A 22,599-nucleotide genomic window follows, 5' to 3' on the forward strand; every position below is an offset into this window, starting at 1 on the left:
GCCTCAAAAGTAGGGAAAACATGATTATTCTTATTTAATTGGGGGTCTTCTTTCTTTAAACCAACAGCTGGGAGCACTGCTTCTTCCAAGGTCTGACAAGGTTCAGTGTTTGAATGGGGAAAAAACTCACAACAGTACCACACATATGTGAATTCTTCTAATCCAAGGTAAGAAGCAAATCTTAGGAAATAACAATGCAGGCATGAACTGAATTACAGTCAACTTTCAATTATCCTCTGGAATTACTCACTTTGTGAGTTTTAAATTTCAGCTTGACTTCCTCCTCGTGGTCAAATACCATTATACTCAGTCAGGCAGGGCAAATTAATCTACGTATTAACCTTAGCCAAGCGCAGAACAGGAACCTCTTGAAAAACAGTAAGACACCAAAAGATCCTAGAGCCTGATATAAATTAGTTCTGGGTAATTGAGAGTTGTCTGAGTTGACCCAGATAGAATTGACCTTTGAGGTGAGAACTCCAGGATATTCCAAACCTGCCACAATCCATATGCTGAAGATAGATAGGGTCTCCTCAGCACTTCAGTACCTTGAAAATATGGGTTAACGCTACACAATGGTGCCAAACATTAGACTCAAGAGCTCATGCAAATATGGTTTTCACGGAAATAATGTGAGGAAATATCCTCAAAGGGAGGGAAAACAGCCGTGCAGCTTTTCGGTCATTAGCTCCAATCACAAAGTATCATACGGAGCAGGATCTTACTTACAAGACCCACATGCTACATTGGTCATTCATCCCTTTCTGCGCTGAAGTTGATTATAAACTTTTAGTTTTTTCTTTGGTATTGGTGATAAGTTGCTTTCTAAACTAGAATATAAGCAGTTCCTTAAGGGCAACATCTTTCACCTTTCATTTTATCTGGCACAAGTTAAGCACCTATGTGATGTGCAATAAATATGTCTAATTATTGATTGGAAGAGCAAACATGACATCTGAGGTAGAGTGGTGTAGTGAGAAAGATGCTGAAATACCTAATACTTGCATTTTAAATGCTATATTTCATAAATTTCTCCTAATATCTGTAATTGAGCACCAGTAGAAAAAAATCTATGAAATGAAGCTCCTGATATTATTCTCCCCACAAGTATCTGTGGGGGGATTGGTTTCAGAACCCCCAAGGATATCAAAATTTGCAGATGCTCAAGTTCCTTATATAAAATGGCACAGTATTTCATATAACCTACACACATCCTCCCATATACTTTAAATAATCTCTAGTTTACTTATAATACCTAATACAATGTAAATGCTATGTAAATAGTTCCCTGCAAGACAAATTTAAGTTGTGCTTTTTGAAACTTACTGGAATTTCTCCACCCCTGAAAATTTTTGATCTGAGGCTGGCTGAATCTGTGTGTAAGGAAACCATGGATAAGGAGGGTCAACTGTATTGGTCGTTTTAGAAACTTTTCCCCCTAATTTTTCCCCTTCCTCTGCCAATTGTGACAATGAAGTCATAAATAGTTTACCTTATTACATGAATTCTCCCTGATTTAACCATAAGAGAAATCAGCTTAATAGGGTATCCTCTAGCTCCTATCTAAAACTATTGTATACTTTCTAGGGCAAGTTTCAACCCACAAACGGCTAGTCTGATTGATCTTTCCGGAGAATTATAGACTGCTTCTCATGAAACATTAATTCCCACCAGTGTAACTGACCACTAGCATTAAATAACAGATGCCATGCTATTAACAATGGAATAAGTAAAAGACGCTGACCAGGGGTATATTAACAAAGAAGCTGACAGCCTGGAAATATTTACTTGATGGGTACTGTTCGCGACCCCGAGCGATGAAAATGAACATTCTGCCACTTGCCATCCCGGCGGTGCCACACACGTGTCTCTTCTGACTGCGTTGTTTTTGGCATTCCGCTGCCATCCATGTACTGCGTGAGCCTAATGTATGCTATGCAGGCAGCGTCATCGCCTACCAGATGTACATGGGGGTTCAGGATAATAGTGTGGATTGGTTTATTGTTTTTGGACAAAGCTGAAAGAGAACAACATGGAAAAGAGAATTTAATTTCTATGTAAAGTAAACCAAAACCAATAATAACTTCAGTTGGGACCAATAAATAGAATGCCATTCATTCATTCAACTATTAATTCTCTGCATTAATTGAGGGCCTGGTACTATGCAAAGTATAAAGAAAAAGAGAGCAGAAGTAAATACAGTCATTATTTTCTTTGACTCCCTTTGTAGTTAAATCGTATGCCACTCCGAAAACTTTGAGTGAGAAAGCTGGAGAGACATATTTATTTATATTGGGAAGTGGTTAGGAACAAGCCATAATATGAAGAATAGAGATGGAGAAGGACTGGCCCAGGTACACGGAGCAGTTCCTGTCTTTCCAGTGAAGGAACCACTGGGGCAGTTGACAGGGTATCCTGCGGGCTTGTTCGTTTTTTTGTTAGTTGGTGAAGTACATGGAACAAGGGGAGCATATCAAGTATCAAGCATGGAGACTGCTGTCTCCTAAACAAACAGGCTGGCCATAGTGTGAATCTGTTTCCCCATCTCATCCTGTGGCTCCTTTATTTAGCAGTGCCCATTCTATGTTGGTCCAGCTGTGGCCATCCAGTAAAAATCCAAAATTTGGTGTTGGCCATATAGCCTGATTCTCTAGCTCTTTCCTTTGGTTGAGCAGCCCTCACTAGGCTCCAGCCTTCGTTGTTCTGACAATAGCTATTTATTCTAGTTATTCAATGACTAAGAGATATGAAGATTTAGTGCAGATAATTGATTGATGATACTACTCTCTTAGATCACTAAAACAGGTAGAACTGTTTTACCTGTTATCCAAACACGTCCTCCATTTTCAGAAAAGATCTGAATAAATTACTTAGTGCTACAGTCACTTAAAAAAGAATATCCCATTATGAAGAATATGTATTTATGGAAAGTAATGATGTACAGTGTTATGTTGAGGTAAGTTAAAATATTAATGGGTTAATTATTCTTTTACTACAGGTGAGATGGTGTCAATCGAGAGTCAATTGAAGAAAAACATTATGAGATGCTGTCAATCACAGTGCGGGATGGAACAGAGAACATTTACTGAAGCTTTGTTAAGGCCAATTTACCACATAATTATCATCTTTGCTTGCAAATGTCTAGTGCACATAAGACAAAGCAATTCATTAAATGTAAAAATCCATGCCAAGGCAGACATTGTCAGTGCTTATAATTACTGGACATGAGTTTGATTATCCTAATCATTACTACAATTCCTCTTTAATTCATCAAAATCTCATTGCAAAAGGTGAATTCCCTCCCTGCATCATGCAAACACAACATGATACCTAATGTCGTTAGGTGTAAGGAAAAGGAGCATAAAAGGAACTTCTGGTTTACACTTTACTTGGTGACCTGAAGGAATTCTGCAGGAGTTTCTTTTGTCACTTTCTCTTTCCTCTGAGACCATTAAAATTCTTGTAATTGGAACTGAAATATTTATCTGATTACTCGTCTTCATTTATATTTATTTTACCTTGAAAAGGAGCACTAATTATGCTTGAAAGCCCTCCTCTATGTCAAATATTCTGGCATGCCATGGTTTCTCTTATCTTTTCATATATAAACAATGTTTTATGAAAACCTGAAACAATTCAACAATTTTTGGTAACTCATTTCACAGCTTATACTATACATTCACTGGGACTTCTATGGGGTATATTCAATAAACATCACTTACTTAGATACTTTTCAAAACATACCAAAACTTTTAAGGCTGTCATGTTTTTCAATTTCAAATACAAAAATATAAAAATAGGATGCAAAATGCTGGACTAAGGTAAAAACTCTCATTGCAGCAAAGAGCCAAAGAATCTTGTAAATTTGGGAGAAATTCAAAGAGAATTTGGAAAAGGCATGATATTAAATTTAGAATAAATGTACCATTCTCAAAGTAGAATCGATGAAAGTCCATCCCTTCCACTAAATTACCCAAAGCTTCAGGTTCAAAAGCAGTAAGGCCTGGGTCACAGATTTTCCTGTAGGAAAAAAAATAATAAATGAGTTAATGTATTTCGTTGTTTCACACATATCTATTCTTATTTATCAATCATCAGCCAATGAATGAGTTTTTTAAAAAAAACACTACAAATATAAAATTTCTATCACAGGGCTTGGCAAGGTGGGTTGAGGAGCAGACCCTAAAAAAGAATATTGCAGAGACCTCAGATAGGGACAAGATAATAAAACCAGTTCCAGCAGATGATAATCTATCAATCATGCTTTAGGAAGTTTCCTTTTTTAAAATTTCTACTTTTCAATTTCCAAGGTGAATTCTCTAGGCTTTCCCCAGTTTCTCTAATTCCCTAGTTTTTTAGTTGTTATAAGTTTATTATTTTTTAAATGCTCTCCAAGTCCAAGCTACCCTCCAAGTCCTATAAAATCAACTTTGGCTCTGAAATTAAATACTTTCGGAATAATTTTTTTTTTTAAGTTTTAAATTAATTAATTATTTCTTTTTTGGCTGCGTTAGGTCTTTGTTTCTGTGCGAGGGCTTTCTCTAGTTGGGGCAAGCGGGGGCCGCTCTTCATCGCGGTGCGCGGGCCTCTCACTATCACGGCCTCTCTTGTTGCGGAACACAGGCTCCAGACGTGCAGGCTCAGTAGTTGTGGCTCACGGGCCTAGTTGCTCCGCGGCATGTGGGATCTTCCCAGACCAGGGCTCGAACCCGTGTCCCCTGCATTAGTAGGCAGATTCTCAACCACTGTACCACCAGGGAAGCCCCTTGGAATAATTTTTGACACCATCTACATTCATATCAAACATGTATATATGATTGATTTGAAGGCAGGTGTCACATCCTACACTTTCTGGCAATGTCTGACAGACTTAAGTAAACTTTAATTAACAAGCTTAATTAACTTAAAATTAATGAGATTCAAATGCACATTAGTTTTCTTTTTAACCCTAGAAATGTAATTCAAGAAAAAGATATATTATTTTAAATATTCAGAGAAAGCCAATGGGCTTTCTTGGAAAAATTTATTCAACAAAGAATTGTTAAACACCTACTATGTAGCAGATATTCTTTGAAACAAACATTTTATAACACAACAATTAATACTGGAATGGAAATAAATACAAAGTGCTCAAAAACCAGATGACTTATATGTGAGAAAGGAAAGTTAAGAAAGAAAAGTTGAGCTGGGCTTTCCGGAATGAGTAGGAGTTTTCCAGGTGTGTGGAAGCGGGTAGGCAGAGGAGGGCAGCAAGTACAATGGCAGAGTATGGTTGGGGAATGATGGGTAGTTGCTTGATATGGTGAGCCCTGGGACTGGGTATGTATATAAGTCCCATGGAAACAGAGGAGAAAATATTTCCTTGGGCCTGTGGTGATCAGCTTAGGCTTCTCACAGAAGGTGCCGTAAAATCTGGATTTGAAGAATTAGTAGTTCACAAAGTTAGATAAAAGGAATACATACTGAAAGATTTTGGATCATTTCTTAATTTGGTGGGGTTACATCTAGTTTCGTATGGAAATTGCCCATTTGGGAGGCAAAATGTTTTAACTGTTCAACAGAAATGCAAGTTTCAAAAGGCTCACTCGTTATGGTTCTTGAATGTATGGTTCACAGAATTTTGGAACTGATTATTTCTTAAGAATACTTTTAAAGTAAAAAATCACAGTGGTTATTCGTTGTGGTAAAGAAAGCCTTAGTTGCGGGTGGGGTGGGAGTGGGTGGGGATTTTAAACTTTGCCTCAGACTTCCTGGTGGGCAGGTATTAAAGCTCAAAGTTAAATACAAATAATCTCTTTCTAAGTAGTAAAATGGGAAAAACAGTGTTCCCATGGTAACAGGACTTTATTCTGCCAGGGGCTATTACTTTCTCTATAAATATGACTTTTGGTTGTCAACATTAGTGAATCCAAATTTTTTACTACTTTATATCAGCACCAAAATCATCTGAGAATCACTGTACTATGGTGGATCTTTTTACCCAGCCATTGAGTCAATATACTTGAAAACCTGTTCATGTGTTCTTTCTCTCTCTCATATGTTTCTTCTATGTCAGTAATGTATGTATGTATCTCTCTCTCTCCTATCACAGGCTTTGGATTAATAAAAGATTCACAGAGCTGCCACTTGACCTGTGGGTGTGTATGCTCTGAACAGGTGTTCTAAGGACCAGCTGACAGGGCTGTACCAATACATTGTACCATGCAAAAAGCTCCCAAATGGAAGGTCCTCTTGGATTACCCCTGGGTCTGAGTGTACAAAATCAAGCCAGATTACAGGCAAAGGAATTCGTGAACTGATGTGATTCCAAGGAATTGCATTATTTAAAATACCCTATTTTAAAGTGTCTGAGAATATAGGAAATGCTATATTTTGCCACTTTTTCCTGGCTAACACCACCAACAAAACACACTCTACCAATCCGCAGGGGAATGTTATTCCAAAATATTTTTTTCCTAAGTATATTATATTTGAAGAATCATATGGGTCTAACAAAGTTATATCAGCAAAAAGAATAAAAGAGAACAGGTCTTACGGCACAGAATTCTAAACAGCTCTTTAACAACTGTTCAACTGTTTAATTCTCTGACAACAAACAGTGTTCTTTTAAACTCCATTTCTTACTATTTCTTTCGTTCTAAGTATACTTTTATTAGGTCCTGTTAAAGAATTGATAAACACAAATACATATATATGTATATACTTGTGTTTATGTATTTGCACACACATTAATTTAATTTTGTAAGAAGCAGTCCTGGATTTAATTTAGTTCTTATATTCAGTTACTCTCTTCCATATTTTATATTTGGCTATCTATTTGTAACTGATGATAAAAAAATATCTTATTATATAAAACTTGGAAAGAAGCAGGAAATAAAAAACAAAACACACAGTTTCATCTCCCAGAGGCAATATCTTTTTTCCTTTTAAAAACCAATTTGTCATATTTCATTCTATTTTTATATTTTCTCTTATGTAGTTGGAATAATTACGTACACACACGTTTATATCCTGCTTTATCTTCAGTGAATACTCATAAGCATTTTTCCAGATCGCTAGAAATTCTGTATAAGTATCCACGGTACCAAACACACCACAGATTAATTAATGTTACCATAGTGTTGGGCATATAAGCTGTTTATAATTTTTCACTATTTTGAATATTGGTTCCATAAATATCTTTGTTCACACTTTTTGTCCCTGTTTTAAATTCAAAATCCACGCCCATGTCAAATTTTTATAACTAAGAACATAGGGTTAAAGTAGTGATTTGAACCTTTGGAAACACTTCCTGGTATATAACTGCGACCCAAACCCCTGCTGTCACCACTACTCTGAAAGTCTGTCCCCATTTATATTCCATCAGGTGGTGGGAAAAGTCACTATTGTCCTGCAGTATCTGTGCCCCTTTGGTGATCAGCGGAGTTTTTATCCCTGCTGATCTGATCGGCAGAAAACCCTCCTATATTCAGATTTGCACACAATTAGTGGACATCAACATGCTTTCATTAGTTTACTTGTCATTTATATTTCCTCTTTTGCTAATAGCTCAGTTCCTTTACCTATTTTTCCACTTTTCAACCTTATCTTCTCAATCTAAATTAACTTTTGACACATTTTACAAATATTTTTCTGTTTTTTTTGTCTGTTTCATTTTGGCTTTAAAAAAATTAAAGTATATTAAGATTCATCTATTTAGGTAGCCTAATCATTTCACTTTTTCATTTCAATGACTTCCCCTGCTTTTAAACTTAGATCTTTCCAAACAGAGATCAAACTCATTTCTGCATTTAACACTTTCATTCAAGAGGACCTCACTAGTATGGTATAAGGGGAAAGTTGAGAACTGATTTTTTTCTCCACCCAAATAGCTAACTTACTGACCCACGTTCTTTGCACAATAAGCCTTCACGCCCTATGTGAAAGCTTTATTTTTATTTGATCAAAGTGACTTCCTTTAATACCTATGGTAAACTTTAAATTTAACATTAGAACCCTTTCTTCAAATAAAATTTTATCTAAGAGGCAAACCCCTAAAAGAGATGAAGATAAAGTTGAGCTGTGCTGGCTGGAAAGGGAAAAGGCTGCCAGACGGTGCCTCCTAATCTCTTTCTCGGTCCGTCACCTCTGCAGAACTGCGAGGAAAAACATCCCTTAAGGCAAAGTGCACTATTTATGTGCTTTCCTGTTTCTTGTGTCTTTGCTCTCATGGATTGCTCTGCCTGGAATGCCTTCTCTCACGTGGAGGCGCCAGAGGGTCAGGCTTCTGTGCACTGACAAAGAAATCCCCAATCTTCCCATCAGAAGTCTCATCTTCTCTCTCTGACATCTTAATTACATTTATTTCTCTCCTAGAGGCACTTGAGTCATTTATACGTTGAAATGAAGCTACTGTGGGTGTATCAAACCTGGCGTTAAATATACATGAGTCAGGTACATTGAAGAATGCACTCATATAGAAAATACTTTGTCATATGCATGAAAGCAAAATAAATGTGCCTCTACTCACGTGTAAGCTTCAAAGTCCCCACTGTTGATAGCTTCGATGAGCTGTTCAGTAACTTTGATAATCTCTTGCTTTCGTGCTAAAGGCAAAGATAAGGAGTTGGGTGAGAATAAAGGGCAAAAGCCATATAAAATTACTCCAATGACACTGCTATTTTCCTTAAACAGGGTGTTACCAGTTAAGACACATCCCTCTCAGAATCTTGGTGTTATCCTCTCTACAATCTTGCTGCTCAAAGCGCACAGATCAACATTAGGTCCCTCTTCTGGGAGCCTGGCAGAAGCACAGATTCTCAGGTCCTACTCCAGACCTACAGATTCAGAATCTGTATTTTACCAGGACCCTCAGATAAGCATGTTCACGTTGGGGAAGCACTGCTGCCCTCCCTTTGTTAGAAAACAACAGTCACCCAGAAGGTCAAGGCTATATTTTTAAAAAGTAGTTCTTATTACCTTTAGCAACATGATTGAGTTTATTAGCATTTTTGTGTTATTTTAATCTGTCTTCAGAGTATAGCGGACATCTTGCATTGAGACACTTAACTTTAATTATTTGCATTTTTTTTTATTGTTCAGCTCAACTAACCCTACAAAAGAGGGTGCTAACGCTGTAATTGCCATCATATTTAGATAAATGGCCTTCCATAAACTATAAATTGGAAAAACAAGGTATGAATCAATGCCGTGGATGGAGATGGAAGTCCCCCTGTATGGCTGTCAACTCTGACAACAAACATGATTTGTTTCTATTCCTAGCCCATAATCGGTAAAATTATTAATAGTTGTCTTGGCTCAAATCCCATCTACTTCATCTGCCTCAAGTGTTCTTTCCCTTTTTGGAAAGCCTACCTTGTATTATTCATTTGGCAATTAAGCATATGCTATATACCAAGACAACTTCTTTAGTTAAATTATTGTTTTAAATTGTTACTAAACTTGGTTTACTGTGTAATGTCTTCCTAGTTAAATTAAAAGCTCCCTGTGGGCAAAGAACATGTTATTTTTTTGTATCCTCAAAAAAGCTTTATCCAATGTCTTTAATAAAACAGATGCTCAATAAGTTGAATTTGATCAACTGATGTTGATAACCTTTTCCTGATTTCAGAACAGTATTCTCTTACTAAGAAAATAAAGGCATAAAATATTTTAAAAATTAAACGTAATTGAATTTTGTTTAAAGAACATTGTGATACTTTCTTAAATCACTGGAAATAAACTGGGGGTAATCACCAAAAGTTATTTCCATCTATCTTAGTGAGGCTGCTATTCATCATAGAAAAAGCTGAAGTCTGGTTTTAGTTCTTATTGATTAAAGTCAACCAGTTTGCATTTCTAATGAATCTGATCTTTTTTTAGCAGATTCTTAACCACAAACTTAAAGTTTATATTCACTTTCAAAACTCCAGGTTATTCCCCTCATTACTGAACTGCAGGAGACTGAGCCCCCTTGGGCTTTGGCGACCCCATCTGGGCAGTGTTTATTTGTTGGTTGATTTTTGCTGTGCCAGGTACTTCCTTTCCCATTTGCTATCATTTTGTAACACACATGCTGACCCTTTTCCCTTCCCCTTCTTTTCCTTGGGAAAATACAGTGAATAAAGACTTATTGGTACCGAAGAAAAAAAACAAAAAACCAAAAAACTCCAGGTTATCCAGGTTGTGATATTCCTTATTTAAAACAAATGTCCTGGTGCTTTGTGATCACCTAGAGGGGTGGGATAGGGAGGGTGGGAGGGAGGGAGATGCAAGTGGGAAGAGATATGGGGATATATGTACATGTATAACTGATTCACTTTGTTATAAAGCAGAAACTAACACACCATCGTAAAGCAATTATACTCCAATAAAGATGTAAAAAAACAAAAAACAAAAAACAAATGTTCTGTAAACCTAACTTGACTTTGCTGAGACTGTATGAGACTACCTTATAAAATATGGTTTGTCCACAAATGGTCGCTAACAATGTCAAGGTTGATAATATCAAAAAATAATCTCCATACAGGTTAGATTCCATATTCAGTTATTTACATAATTTCATTTATATTGAAAAAAATAACATAAGGTTTCTTAGCTCCTATACACACCTAAAACATTTCTTGCCCATGATCATTTGGTGAATGAATAGCTATAATATATCGAACATCAAAGCATACTGACAGAAGTAGTGGCAGGGAATAATTCTGTAATAGGGATGGTGCCAATGGCACATTTTAGCTTAATTTAGTTAGGCAATAAGTGATTCATCTGTCTGTAGCATCAACAGTATGAACATTTGGCAAAAATGCATGACAGCTGACCCAATTCCAGAATATAAAGGACACTGGTGCAGAGGAGCTCAGAAAATGAGATTAGAAAAATGTGACTACCAAAACTCCCTCCTCGTATTAAATCCTCATTTAAAACTAATAGATTTCTTAGGATGCTATGTGGCTAATAGGAAAAAAAAAACTACAGTTTAGAAAACAATGTTAATTTTTTAGAACAAAAAAGAAGGAAAAAGATGAACATAAGATCATTGCCCTTTGAAGAGCTTCTTTAGGCTGAGAGTTAGTTTACAAAGTGCGAACAGTTCAGGGTCACCTTCTGAAGTTCCTGAAAGTCTCTAGATTCCTTCAGAAGCATAATATGCAATTAGAAACATCGGTGTACATGGCCACGTCTCACCCTGAACCACTATGGAAACACTCATTAGCTCCTCAACAGTTTGCATCCTACAACTGGCCTAATTTTTGTCCTGCATAATCAAAGCAACACAAATTGCCTTCTTAGTTCTTATGTTCAGAAACAGTGGTGCTGTAGCTGGCAGGACGGCAAATGGGAAGTAGCCAGAATGCTTCTGTGCTGCATCATCATAAAAGCAACGTGCCTCTCTTGGCTCAGGAGGGGCCTGGAACTCAGTAATCTTTAGAGCGCTTATTTCCCTGGAGCAAAGGCGCTTGAGTCAGGGCAGCACATGACAGCTGACTCTTTAAAGGAAAGCAGAAGGCTGGGAATGAATCATTTGTATATAGAAGTCTGTTGTGGTTGGAACTGTTGCCGCAGTGACCTAGCGGAAGGAGGAGGGTTTGATGCTAGCTATATCTCCTCTCGCCAGCAGTGAGGCTGAGGAACAATCACCGCGCAAGGTGCCTGGATGCCTATGTTCTGGGGGGAGGGGTCACTAGCCTCTGGCCTTCCCTCTTCCTGAATGTCAAGTGATGGCCACTCCGGATGTCAAAGTGGGGAGAGCTTGAGCGGTGTCACTAATTACCCTGAAGGTGAGGGAAGAGCGTATCAGTAAGGTGTTCCCTGAGTACCAGAAGCTTCTAATCTCATGGCTAGACACTTGATCACAGGGAACTGATTACCAAATAGTTTTATTTATAGAATTGAGGTGCTCAAGCCTATACCCACAGGGTCCCAAAGTCGTTTCTGGGGATTTCCAGGTTCCTAGGGGAAAGGCAGGAGAGAAAAGCAAGCGGGAGAAATGCTCCAGATCCTGAGTGCGATTACTTTCCATGCAATTCTGCAAAAGAATTGAGAACACTGTCATGTTCAAATTCATATTTTTTGTCTCTTTATTGTTCTAAAGAAGCCTGCAAGAGAAAGATAAGAGTGTGAATGGGCCCAGTGTTTAAAAAAAAAAAAAAACCTCAAAAACCAAAAAAACCCCCTGGGAACTGAGAGTGATTATGTAATAAAACAACTGATAGATTTCAACATTTCTCAAGCATTATCAGATCTGAGCATCAGGACAATTCTCTGAGATATGCAGACCGATGTTATCTCTCTGGTTAACAGAGAAGTACAGAGTACAGGCACTGCCCAAAGGCACAGAGTTTGCTGATTACTCCTTTCTGCCATCTTGAAATACTCCCCTTTTTTTCTCTTCTCTCTGTTCTCATCATCTCACTCTCATTTGCAATGTGAGAGTTGCAAATTTTGAACATTTTAAATTGAACATTTAAGTGTTTCAATTCCTTTTAAAGGCTCGGTCTGAGGCCCTCTTACCATATACTGTTATCCCTATGCTTCTATCTACACCAGGGTTTTAAATTGTTGTCTGTATCCCACGACTCCCAAATTGTTACCTTGTTTCTAGACTTTTCCTCCAGGTCTGTATGTCTGTGCCTATTTTGGAATCTCCGTTTGGATATCTTTAATGCGTCTGGAACCCAACATACCCTAAACTGAGCATAGGAACTTCTGTGGCCACAAACCTATTTGCTCTTCCAGGGACCTCCATCCTGGTGAACGGCATCATCCACCCAGATGCACGAGCCAGAAAGAAGCCTGAGGATGTTTTTGACTTTCTCACACCCCCACTCCAAATCCAATCCTTCAAGTCCTATTGACTTTGCCTTTTCAAGGCCTTACACATTAGTCCACTTCTTTTCTTCTCACCATCACTCCGGTACAATCACCCATCATTTCTTGTCCAGAAACATTATCTGAAGAGGGACTATGAAACCTCGTATAATCTAAACCGTGTCCATCTCACCAGCCCCACTCAAAGGCTGCCTTACTTTATCCTCTACACCCCACCCATGGCGCCTTCTCTCAGCAATTCAAAACGACCATGCTTCCTCCTGTTGCCAGCTCTTCATGTGAGCTGCCCTCTCTTCTTGGGAAAGTGTCCCCCATTTTTGCCTTCATTTCTTTTATCAGCTTTCAACTCACCTATTATTTCTTCAAAAAATCCTACTTGGAGTCTCATTTTAGGAGACGGTCCCCGTGTTTTAAGTTCACACATATCCTACACCTGCTGTTTAAAAGCACTTGGTACACTTGTATTTACGTACTTCTTTGTGCGTATTTGATCAGTTTTCTCTATTATTATGTTGTAAACTCCAGAGGGGTAGGTACCTCACCATTACAACCTGCATCTAGCATAGTACATGGCATAGAGTAAATGTTCAATACATATTTGAATGAACAAACTCAAGTGCTTTCTTATCCAATCATCCATGAGTCATATAATTTATCCTTAGCAATTACCGTGTTGTTTCCCAGGGTATGTCTTCAGCCTCTTCATCGTTTCTTTTGCTTGTTCTTGGTAATCTCATTTATTCCTCTGGCTTTGACCATCTACTGAAGACTGCCAAATCTCTATCAGGGACCTTAAATCTTTCTAGGCTCCAAGTTCATTTTTGTGACTGCCATCTAAACACTCCCTGTTGTTCTGGCATTTCACACCTGAGGTGCTCAAAATTGACGTCAAGCATCTTCCTTGCAAAACCTGCTGCTTCCCTTGTATTTCTCATCTTGGATGGTGGCATCGTTATCTACTCAGCTGCCTACACCAAAATCCTTGATGCCTCTTTTCAATTCCTCATACAGTTGATCACCGGCTCCTCTTTATCCATCCAAATCTTTCTCAGATCCATTTCTTCCTCTCTGGGCTCATTGCCATTGCTCTGATTCAGGCTGTCGGATGTTCCTAACCCCTCCTGCCCTGAGGTCTCCCCCCTCTCCTCCCACACCCTCTCCTCCCACACCCTCTCCTCCCACACCCTCTCCTCCCATACCCTCTCCTCCCACACCCTCTCCTCCCACACCCTCTCCTCCCAAACCCTCTCCTCCCATACCCTCTCCTCACCAGCCCCTCCTCTCCTCACTGCTGCAGAATCATCCCTCTATAGAACAGAGCTGACCGTGCTGTCCTCCCACTCTCTGGAGGCCAAAGCTCACACTTCTTTGTTTGTTTGTTCTTTAAAGGTTTTCCTACTCTATTTTTTTCCAGCTTCATTTCCCGACACTTCTTTTCCCCCAGGGCTCCCACATAACCTATTCTACAGCTACACCAAGGGGCTCACTCTTTCCCAACTAGTCCTGGCTCATTGATAATTCTGTGCCTTTCCTCTCGCTGTTCCTTCTGCCTGGAAACTCTGTCTTCTGTCTGGAAATCGCCCTCAAAACTTTGCTCCAATGTCACCTCTTCTGTATGGACTTTCCTGAGTGTTCCAGATGCAGCTATTCAATCTCACTGTGGTCCTCCTATAGCATTATCACAGGATGTTCACAGGACTGACCAGGACATGACCACTTTCTACCTTTAACACCTAGTATTGAGTAAATGTCTCTGAATGCATGCACATATGAATACATAAATACATGGATAGACAATGTATATAAAGTTCTGTGTGCATTTTAATACATTAGATAAATGCCAAGTATGGAGGTGAAGATGATCATGTCTGGTAGCAGCCTGGCTGTGATTATGCTAAGTGGAAAGGCATTCATGGGTCCTGCGTATCTCAACATCAGCAGAATTACCACCATATATGAGGCCACAGTATTTCCATGGGGAAGTAATCTGTATAGGTCTAGAAAGATTAAACTAGGCACATCTATCAATGTTTAAACTTATAATTTCTTTTAAGAGAGTTGAATGGAGAGAAAGAACCAAGTTATTTGAGCTCAGGCTTTTTCTGAATCTTTGTTCAGATTTTAAATTTATTAGTTTGAGGTGAAACTATTTAATAATAAAACTTATTCAGAAGACTAGTTGGCCTACAATGAGACTTGGGTTAGGAAATAAACTGAATTTATACATGCAAATTGAGATTCACTAAAATGTTAGCAGAGCATCGAATATTAAAACCTTTTAGTGAACTGTGCCTAAAGGTTTACTTACTCAGTGATCAAAAGTTGTTTAGCTTTTTTTATATGTATCATCTTAGCTTAGCAATTCTACTCATTTACTCTTTGTCAATATTTATTCTATTTATTCTCTCACATAAATCATACCCGTGTTTTCTTTGGTCAGTCTCCCAAGGCAATAGAAATAAAATCAAAAATAAACCAATGGGACCTAATCAAGTTTACAAGCTTTTGTACAGCGAAAGAAACCATAACAAAACAAAAAGACAACCTACAGACTAGGAGAAAATATTTGCAAATAATGTGACCAGCAAGGGCTTAATTTCCAAAATATACAAACAGCTTATACAACTCAACAACAACAAAAACAAACAACCCAATTGAAAAATGGGCAGAAGACCTAAATAGACATTTCTCCAAAGAATTCATACAGATGGCCAACAAACACATGAAAAAATGCTCAACATCACTAATTATTAGAGAAATGCAAATCAAAACTACAATGAGGTACCACCTCACACCAGTCAGAATGAGCATCATCAGAAAATCTACAAACAATAAATGCTGGAGAGGGTGTGGAGAAAAGTGAACCTTCTTACATTGTTGGTGGGAATGTAAATTGGTACAGCCACTATGGAAAACAGTATGGAGATTCCTCAAAAAACTAAAAACAGAGTTGCCATATAATTCAGCAATCATACTCCTGGGTATATCTGGACAAAACTATAATTCAAAAATATACATGCACCCCTAGGTTCATAGCAGCACTATTCACAATAGTCAATATATGGAAACAACCTAAATGTCAACTGACAGATGAATAAAGATGTGATACATATGTATAATGGAATACTACTCAGCCATCAAAAAGAATGAAATAATGCCATTTGCAGCAACATGGATGGACCTAGAGATTATCATACCAAGTAAAGTAAGTCAAAAAGAGAAAGACAAATACCATATGATATCACTTATATGTGGAATCTAAAATATGACACAAACGAACCTATCTATGAAACAGAAACAGACACACAGATGTAGAGAACAGACTTGTGGTTGCCAAGGGGGGTGGGGAGGGATGGACTGGGAGTTGGGATTAGCAGATGCAAACTACTGTATATAGAATGGATAAATAACATGGTCCTACTGTATAGCACAGGGAACTATATTCAATAGCCTGTAACAAACCATATGGAAAAGAATATGAAAAAGAATGTATATGTATGTATAACTGAATCACTTTGCTGTACAGCAGAAATTAACACAACATTGTAAATCAACTATATTTCAATAAAATAAATTTTTAAAAATTTGCTCTATTTAATTTAACTACTACTTCTCCGTTTCTCAGAGTTATTGGGTACCTGCCTGCCAGAGACTTGAAGGACAGGGAGGTCAAGTGACTTACTCAAGTCATCCAGCAAATTCAGAAGCTGTGCCAGGGCTGGAGCTTTATTTGGCTGAGGTACTGTCTGCTGTTTAATTCACTAATCTATGTTCCTTTCCAGCCCATAGTGCCTAATTCAATATTTTGAAATAATAAACTTAAATGAACTACCTAAATGTCTTTGAACTTTCTCTGGGAAGGTGACTGATGACTTAATTACTGAGCCAGAGTTGTAATTAATTAATACACCAATTCCACAAAACTGGGTATCCCATGGTTTTATTGTCTTTTTCCGTGCTTCCATTAACAAAAATAACGCTTGGGAATAGTTTTTATTTTAGGCAAATATACAAATTAGGATCATTTTCATGTTCTGGGTAGTTTTATAGAAAAAGGTGCCTATCAACTCAGCTAAAAAGGTGCCTATCAAACTCAGTTTGGAGTTTCCTGTGCAATTAACAGCTTGTTTCTTAGTGACTATTTTTATTTCACTAGTTTGATATATAAGTTAATATTTGGGAGAGTAATTTCCATTATTTTGGCTTTTAAAATCAAAGTCATCGAAGATTCTGGAGTTGATTGGTTTAATACTCTATTATATAATATTTTATCCAAATATAACACCTGGAAATTACCAAACTTCTAGTCAAGACGGCTTTTCAAGAAATTATTGTAAAGCTCACTTATCTAGAAGTCACTTGTTCAATAACACCAATATTCAGCCTTTTAATTGCTAGAGGCCCTCAAGATTTAAAAGATAAAATAAATTATTCAAATCATCTTTGTACTCTGCTCTATAAAAACCTAACTACTCTTAGTTTCAAGGCATAGATTGTTAATTGGGGAAGTACTATTAGTCTTAGTCCTGTTAAATTGCTCTGGTCTGACAATAAATGATTAACAAATATTTAAGAACAGAAAAGTCTGGCATTGTGATCATTTAGTGTAAGTGAAAATAGGTTTAGATTTTTAAAAAAGGTTTGTGAAGGTATCATTGGGTTACAAAATATGGCTGTGTCATTCCTAAGATGAGTCTGAATCTGAAGATGAAAAGAATATTTACTATTTTTTTAAAAGATTAAAGGATGTGTAAAGCATTTATAAAGATTTTCATTAAAAATGGCTTACATAAAAGTTTCAGGGTCTAAAGAAGCTATATATAGTTATATAGAACATTTGCTGATATGAAAGAATTCAGTCCATACACATTAAAGTAATTGGGTAACTTTTCTGCCACCTGCAGCTGACTTGCAAAAGCTAGAAATAGGACAACATTATGAATACCATTGAGTATTCTAAGTATTAAGATGTTTTATGAATTAGATAGGTGTGGTACCATTTCCAGTTAAGAGTTGATGACATGGAAAAAAAAAAGATTTTAAGAAACTGGTTCAAAGATTCATATCAACTGCTTAGATTTAAGATTAAAATTGTAGTCTCCGGGCATCAGGTGTATATATTTGCATGACAAGAGAAATACTAAGCATTCTCAAGAGGTATCTCTTTCTTCCACTGTAGAACCAAGGTGATGGTCAAAACTATTGTCTCGAAAGAAAAATCAGACTAAGAAAAGAGAGAATGAGACTTAGGATTTTTAAATATTTGGAAAGTTATTTTTTGCCTTGTTTTTGGGGGGCTTGTTTTGTTGTGAATGAAATCCAGCTTTCCCCAAATCTTGGAACTGTAATGATTCCAACTAACCCCTCCAATCAATTTTACATGATATTAGCCAAAACAGGGCATGTATCTTTCAGGTCAAAAGTAAATGCCAACCTGCTCATGCTCTGTCCTCAGTATGGATAGGCAGTATAAAACATTGAGAAGGGTTAAAATCTTGTGCAGCCGTGAGTGTAGGCTTTTATTTTTTTCAATGATTTCTACTGCTGTTGCTCAGTTTTTAATTAATTTAGTTTCTTTTAAGTAACTTATTCCTTTATAAAAAGTATAAAATTTGACTTCAATGAAAAACAGAATTCACTATATGCTTAGATAAGTTTATTTATAACTACACTTTCCTGAATAATTTAACTGGTAGATTCAAGAGCGCTCCCTTGGACCAAGAATGCAGGAGGAGCCTAGAAGGCTATCCACTATCTTTGCTCATTTTGCAAAAAGCAAAAATAAAAAACAAAAAGATCCACCAAAATTAATTGAAGTGTGATGTCTTTGGATTTTTTTGAGAAAGACCCAGGCTGACTACAGTTAGAGTATAAAAAAATGTTATTCTGTGACTACATTTATTAACTCCCATATATTTTTTTAAGGTCTTTTCCCCTTGTTTCCAGGTTCACACAAGTTCCTAACCGCATTTCAGTATTTCTCACACCAGTGTTTGCTTCAATGAGGTTGACACTAAGCAATTTCCTCACCCACCACTGTACAGATTATACAGATATTTTAACTATAAGAACATCATTTCACTTCTTTGTAAGTGAAATGGGTCTCATTGTGACCCATTTCCCTTGACGAGACTGACAAGATAAAACAGCAGATCTTACTACTGCTCAAGAATATGCAGCAGCGTCTGCTGTCATTGTAATTCCATGCTTTCTAGCTAATTCTCATCTTCAGCAACTTTCATTGCAAAGTCTATCATTATCCAATCCATGCTTCCAGAATCATTGAATGGAAACTGCAAGAGCAGATTAGGTTTAGTAAAGTGGAAAAAAGAGAGGCCAATTCACAAAATATGTCATAGAACCCAGTCACACCACACATTGTTCAAAAGAACTAGAGCATCTACAATCAATAGTAAATTAGGGAACTACTGAAAAAAGTTAATGGAACAAATAACGTATCTATAGTTAAGGAATGTTTTTAATTTGGAAAATTATGGGAAATTAATAGATTCTCTTGATAAGTCAACTGTATAATGCATTTGTCTACAGCATTGTAGATCCAAAGGTCAGGGCTCGATGTAATATATGTGCCTGTATGCCTAACTTTGATGATCTGATGATTATTATAGCCTTCTGAGATGTCAGACCATGGATTGAAAAGGCATAGCAGTAGTCAGTCTGGATAAATTTATAATGGCTTATCACAACTTGCAAGACATACTTAAGGTTTGGAGGAAAATAACCTCCCATTTTCACCACACACACACACACACACACACACATTCACAAAATGATGTGAATTCCTGTAACTCTTCTCATGTCCCCATGCATTTGACAGAGAGCAGTGACAAGACTCCTAGGACCAAGAGTCATTTCTGTGATTAGTTACTACATTTTTCAAAACTTAATTTGGGAGGGTGAAAATATCTTATCAGACCAAAAATTCTTAAATGAGTTTTCATGGCCAATGCTTTTTATTAAAGTGATATACCTCACACTGGCACTATATAACCACTTTAGCTCTGGGATATTCTGATCTAAATTCAGCTTAGAGAATTGATTTAAAAGTATGTGGACCAAAAATGTTGCCTACCATTTCAGTAAAGTACGAGAATGTTGTTGCCATCAAGACATCAGCCCCTGCAGCCACCCCTGACAGTGCACCCTGAGGGGAATTCAGGATGGAAAAAACAAGGATACTGGCCCTAGATAGTTAAGATGAATATCAAAGGAATGATTTCAATGAGCCCAGACACTTGCATCTTCCCATATATAGCAAAGCACTAAATTCAGTAACTTGAGATGTCTGTTTTTGTGTGTGTGTGTGATTAGCAGTAATCTTTTGATGTTCCACTAATTTTTTTTTTTTTTCAGCAAAAACTCCTACATACCCTGGCTCCTCCCTTACCTCTTTGGGACACTTCCTCAGAGCTATCTGAGAGGCTGCCTCCCAAGCCATAGTCCTCAGTAAGGTCCTCGAACAAAACATAACTCTCAACTTTTAGATTGTGCATTATTTTTTCCTGTTGACAAGTACTTGTTGGAATATCTTGGCCAAATTTTACAAGACCAGTAAAGTTATTCTTGTTTTAATCAATGTGAGTATAGAAAGAATTACATTTATGAACTACGTATTTCAGAACTAACAACATATTACTGTTGCTTTCATTTATTCTAGGATATATTATAAATAAATTATCATAAAATGTAACATAGTAGATACATATTTGTGAGTATAAAATACTTTTTTTCCATTACTTGTTGAATATAAAAGATGAACATTCATCAAAGACACCATTCAGGTTATCTGATGAGTAATTAACAGTCCACACTTAGAAAGTTGAAGTTCCAGGGGGACAGACCACTTAGAATGCCTATAAAGGTTATCTTTAGCACTTGCATAGGCAGATTATACAACACATCACAAACCACTGAAGAGGAAATTCTTCAATAATTCACAACACTGCTCATGTTAGAAAATTCTAGTACAGACTCTAAGGACCTTACCAACTCAGATACAGGAGCTTATACATTCATCCCAAACAAACGTTTTGTTTGTTTTATCCTCCATAACAAACAAGCAAGCACCACACTTCATTTTTATTAACTGTTCATATATTTAAATAGCGTTAGTTAAGTTCCATCTTAGTCTAATCTTTTTTTTTTACTTATAAAGGTTATAAATGAAGAACTTTTATTTCCTGAAGAGAGATTTAAAAACACAATCTCATATGCTCATACCGTTTCTACACTGGTCACAGTACCTCTAAAAAAATCACTGGAGTCTCTTTAAAGTAAGCTGTCTTTTCTGTCATTCGAGACTGTTAAGATTTTCAGAGGTAATTCTCTATTCTTCAGCAGTATCTTTACATTTTTGTTCACCGTAACTCTATACAATGTAATAGTATACAATTTTTTTTTAAATTAGAATACTATAATTCTCAGTAAACTAGGCTAAGTAGAGAGTAAAAATACTCTGTACTCAAAATAGACACCACCACAGCAAGTTATTTTCCCCAATTGAAAACATTCTCTAGTTCAAATTGAAAACAAATGACATTCTGAAGCAGAATTTCTTTATTTTCTTTCTTTTAAATTTGAAAACACATAGTGATGATGGGTTTTTGTCTATTACTCAAACTTTCCCTAAAATCCCAAATTCTCTCCTTAACATTTGCCATCTGTGTTTTGCTGGATAGACATAGTGTAAATAACCACATGTAGTGATGTTAATGAAGAAACCAATAATCCTGTAATGAATTACTTCAAAAACAAACAAATAATAGGTCTTTCACACTTAAACTGTTAACTTCTGTCAAGATGGTTAGTTTCCCTCTGAGGAACACTGAACGGGCTAATCACATTCTCCAAGAAGGACATTTTATGTTATGGTTCTTGAGATAGTTTGCTTGAGAATTTGGCATAGATACACGCCTTTTAAAATATGTATTTTACTTTTGTCGAAAACAATCAGTCTACATACTTCTCTTTTATTCTCATCAGGGATAATCAAGACATACTCAAAATAAGCCAAGTTTTCAAAATACGTGAAAACATCCAGGGAAAAAAGGATCAGTTTAAATGAGGAAAGACTGAGTCATTACTTAAAATGTTACATTTAATTAAAAACAAAATATGTCTCTAAACTCAAAAATTTTAAGAGTTCAAACAAAATTAACTTAATGCAAAAACCTCATAATTAATTTACTAACTTATTAAGTGCCTACTACATGATATCATGGAAGCAAAAAAACAGTGAATTAAAATAATCTAATTGTTTAAAATTCATGACAAATTAAAATAATACTGTTACCTTAATAAAAGCTTTTTAAAAATATTGGCTTTGGTTTTAAACCAAATATGAATTTATTTTCTGTACTTGGGCAGCTTCTTTGTTTGCTTATGTAAGTAGATTGGCTGGATTCTATATTGTGGGTCTTAACGTTTACAGATGTTTACCCACTTATCAAAATAAATGGCTTAGAAAATAGAAACACTGATGCTACAATAAAAATCACACGTCCCTTTAGATTTATGGACTCTTTTAGTAGTGAACCTCTGTGCTTATATCATGTACTCCTAGGAAAGAACGGCCAGAATTAATATAATTAATTTTGCTGACTATCATGGGCCAGGCATTTAACAAATATTATCTCTAGTTAACATGACTACATTTTGTTATTGTTATTATTGTTAGGTTTGAACCATACGAAATTTTTACTTTTGAAGGTAAAAAATGGTTAAGTATTTAGACATCATTATCTCCACTGTACACAATATGACTCA

The 22,599-nt window shown here is 36.6% G+C and overlaps 1 protein-coding gene across 17 annotated transcripts in view; it reads right to left on the reverse strand.

Annotated features, from left to right (window-relative positions):
* Positions 1-22,599, reverse strand: part of CAMK2D (calcium/calmodulin dependent protein kinase II delta) — a 283,772-nt gene that overhangs the window by 2,526 nt on the left and 258,647 nt on the right. For 9 of the 17 annotated variants that reach the window (XM_082462887.1, XM_082462877.1, XM_082462890.1 and 6 more), the window contains 3 exons: positions 8,510-8,585; positions 3,926-4,020; positions 1,789-2,017 (listed from right to left, as the gene is read on the reverse strand). In XM_082462887.1, coding sequence (XP_082319013.1) covers positions 1,789-2,017; positions 3,926-4,020; positions 8,510-8,585 — 400 coding nt within the window. Of the gene's footprint in view, positions 1-1,744; positions 2,018-3,925; positions 4,021-8,509; positions 8,586-22,599 lie in introns of all 17 variants that reach the window. The other 8 variants (XM_082462885.1, XM_082462886.1, XM_082462891.1 and 5 more) reach the window with 1 other exon arrangement.

This window comes from Balaenoptera physalus, assembly GCF_965194825.1.
Source record: "Balaenoptera physalus genome assembly, chromosome: 5".
In the NCBI taxonomy this organism is placed as follows: Eukaryota; Metazoa; Chordata; class Mammalia; order Artiodactyla; family Balaenopteridae; genus Balaenoptera; species Balaenoptera physalus.